General features: G+C 60.3%; 1 protein-coding gene across 1 annotated transcript in view; it reads left to right on the top strand.

Annotated features, from left to right (window-relative positions):
- The first annotated feature begins 1,883 nt into the window (after positions 1-1,883).
- CDHR4 (cadherin-related family member 4) overlaps positions 1,884-2,778 on the top strand; it is a 7,516-nt gene continuing 6,621 nt past the window's right edge. Inside the window, exons 1-3 of the mRNA XM_014538997.1 lie at positions 1,884-1,999; positions 2,316-2,500; positions 2,620-2,772. Of these exons, the coding sequence (XP_014394483.1) occupies positions 1,951-1,999; positions 2,316-2,500; positions 2,620-2,772 (387 nt within the window). The 5' untranslated portion in view covers positions 1,884-1,950. The remainder of the gene's footprint in view (positions 2,000-2,315; positions 2,501-2,619; positions 2,773-2,778) is intronic.

The raw sequence follows: 2,778 nt of genomic DNA, 5'->3' as shown, positions 1-2,778 counted from the left end.
CGTCCGGGCCAATCTGGGCCGGGCCGCCCTCTAGTGGGGAGCGCGCGGTGAACGGCGATTCCTGCGGCGACATCTGCATCCCCTGCAGACCGAGGGGCGCAGGGGGTTAGGGCGGCGCCCTCCGGTGGGAATGGCAGAGCTGCTCCCGGTTGCGCCAGGATTGCAGGCTGGGGGCAAGGATACTGTCCAACTGGAGACAGACCACCAGTCAGCAGCCAGAAAAATGCCGGCCTGAGGGCAACGGGCTGACGGGAGGGGGGACGCAGAGGAAGCGGTACCCTGCCCGGGGTCTGCATGAGCCGTGCTGGGAGGTTAAGAAGAGGGGCCTTCCAGGCAGAGGGGCCAGCCAGGCAAAGGCCCCGGAGCACAGGAGTGGACAGGCCTTCACCCAAAGGAGGCCCACGATGTCTGTGATGGCGGTGGCTGGGAGGGCGCAGAGGTCGGCAGCACCAGCCCCCAGCGGCCTTGGGAATCGGAGGCTTTGCTCTTGGTGTGATGGGGGCACTGAGGGTGTTTGAGCAGGGAATGCCCTGGGCTCGCTCCTGTTTAGGGGGTCCCCGCTGTTTGGGGAGAACCACTCTGTAATCAGAGTGGAGGCTCCTGCCCTCATCCAGCATGAGGGCCTCAGGGGGGCTGCTGAAAAAAGGGGGTCACTTTGGGGTATGTTTTGAAGCTGAGATCTTGGTGATGCGTGAATATGGGCAGGGAGAGGGAGCATCAAGCATGACTCCTGGGTTTCTGGCCTGAACATCTGGTTGATGGGATGGTCGTGAATTGATCCAGGAAAGACTGGAGAAGAGTGGGTTTGCGAGGAAAACCACAGGATGGTTGGTGGGCACGCCACTCTGGAGATGCCTGTTAGACATCCATCCATCAGAGGGGGGGCGGGTCCGCCTCGGGGTGGGGGGGTGTGACACGGAGTCTGGGAGAGAGAGCAGCCCTGAAGCCGTGGCTAGAGGCAGAGCGAGAGGATGGTATTTAAGGCCACGTGCCCGGATGTGATAGCAAAGGGGAGCTCAGAAGTCAGGACTGCGCCCTGGAGCACCTCACTGCGTGGAGGTAGGAAGACGGAACAGAACCTGTAACAACAAATGGACAATTCTTTTTTTAAAAAAATTTTTTTATTGATTTCAGAGAGGAAGAGAGAGAGAGAAACATCAATGATGAGAGAGAATCATGGATCAGCTGCCTCCTGTACACCCCACACTGGGGATCAAGCCCGCAACCCGGGCCTGTGCCCTGACCGGGAATCGAACCGTGACCTCCTGGTTCATAGGTCGATGCTCAACCACTGAGCGACACAGGCCGGGCCAAATGGACAATTCTTAAAGGTACAGCTCAATAAATATTAAAAACCTGTAGACACTTGTGCATCTGTCACCCAGATCAAGATGTGCAGGACACCTCCCGGATATCCCCAAGATAACTGCGACTTGATTTCTATCACCAGGGATTCCTTTTGCCTGACAGAGGTAAACAACTTCTGAGACATTTTGTTGGTGGCTGGGCTCAGACTTTGTAGGCAGATAACGTTCTGACAGGGGTGGCAGCTGGAGTTCAGACGCAATGGGTAGCCCGCCGTGGGCCCAGTGCTCCTGGGTACCGTCTTGTTCCGTCTCCAAGGATTGTATGACCAAGACTTCCCTGAAGCATCTGCAGCTTCTCCCCTCACACCTCCTTCGGGTAGTAATGAACAGAGGAAATCCTTGGTAGCAATGAAAAAACGGGGTTTCACGGGCCTCTGGATGCCTGTCTGGAGTCTAGAGCTCAGTCCGGGGGAGTGTGGGGGGGGGGGGAGGGAGTGGGTGATGGGTGGGGCTACAACCTGGGAGGCCCAGGAGTCCCGCCTACCCAGTGTGTTTGAGCAAGTCACCTGGCAACAGGTGGGCCTGGCAGAGGCGGCTGGCTTTCCGAGTCTCCTCCGCTGTCCTGTCCGTGTCTGTGGCTGCGATGGTGCTGCTCAGGCCCCTGGCAATTCTTCTTGCTCTGGTTGTCTCTGGTGAGGAGCTGGTGGGTGGGGAACCCCGTTCTTCCCCTTCCACACACTCCACAGGGGAGGCCTGAGCCTTCATGGATAAGCTGCCGTGGAGGGGGGGCTGGGGGAAAGCCAGGAGAGGGCAAAGGTCTGAACCCCGACCCTCTCTCCTATCTTGGCTTCTTCCGCAACCAAGTCCTCACTCCCAACCTGTGACATGAGCTGACCTAGGGCTGGGTGTGGGGGGACGTGCCAGGCCCCGTGGCAGAAGGCAGAGCTGTGCTCCTGGCGGGGTTCCGTGTGCAAGGGGCCCTCCGGCCTGACGGCCTCTCCCTCCCAGACCTCCACTGCCTGCCCTGGTTCGTCAATGTCTCCGAGAGCCAGGGGCCCGGCACCATCCTTTGGTCCTTCTCCTTCAACTGCTCTTCTTACACGCCCACCCTGAAGCTGCTCCAGGTGCAGCCACCCAGCACCTTCTTCAACCCCCCCAGCCTGGCCAGGTGGCAGGGGCTCTATGTGGGACAGGTAGGGTCCTGGGACCAGCTGGAACCAGGGGGAAGGCAGGGCAGACCTACACCCACAGAGCCAGAGGTGGGGCAGGGGGAGGAAGCCCAGCCCCCACCGGCCCCGCTCACCTGCCGCAGCTGACCTTGAGCAGCTCCGCCCGGCTGGACGCCCTGGCCGTGAACCACTATGAGCTGCAGCTGCAGGTGACATGCGGCAGCGACGTGACCGAGGGACCGCTCTCTGTGGGTGTGCGGCGGGACCCTGACCATGCCCAGTGTACAGGCCGGTTTGTCAGC

Source organism: Myotis brandtii, unplaced genomic scaffold, assembly GCF_000412655.1.
Source record: "Myotis brandtii unplaced genomic scaffold, ASM41265v1 scaffold207, whole genome shotgun sequence".
NCBI lineage: Eukaryota > Metazoa > Chordata > Mammalia > Chiroptera > Vespertilionidae > Myotis > Myotis brandtii.
The sequence above is the reverse complement of the archived record's forward strand: the minus strand, read 5'-3'. Positions and strand labels throughout refer to the sequence as shown.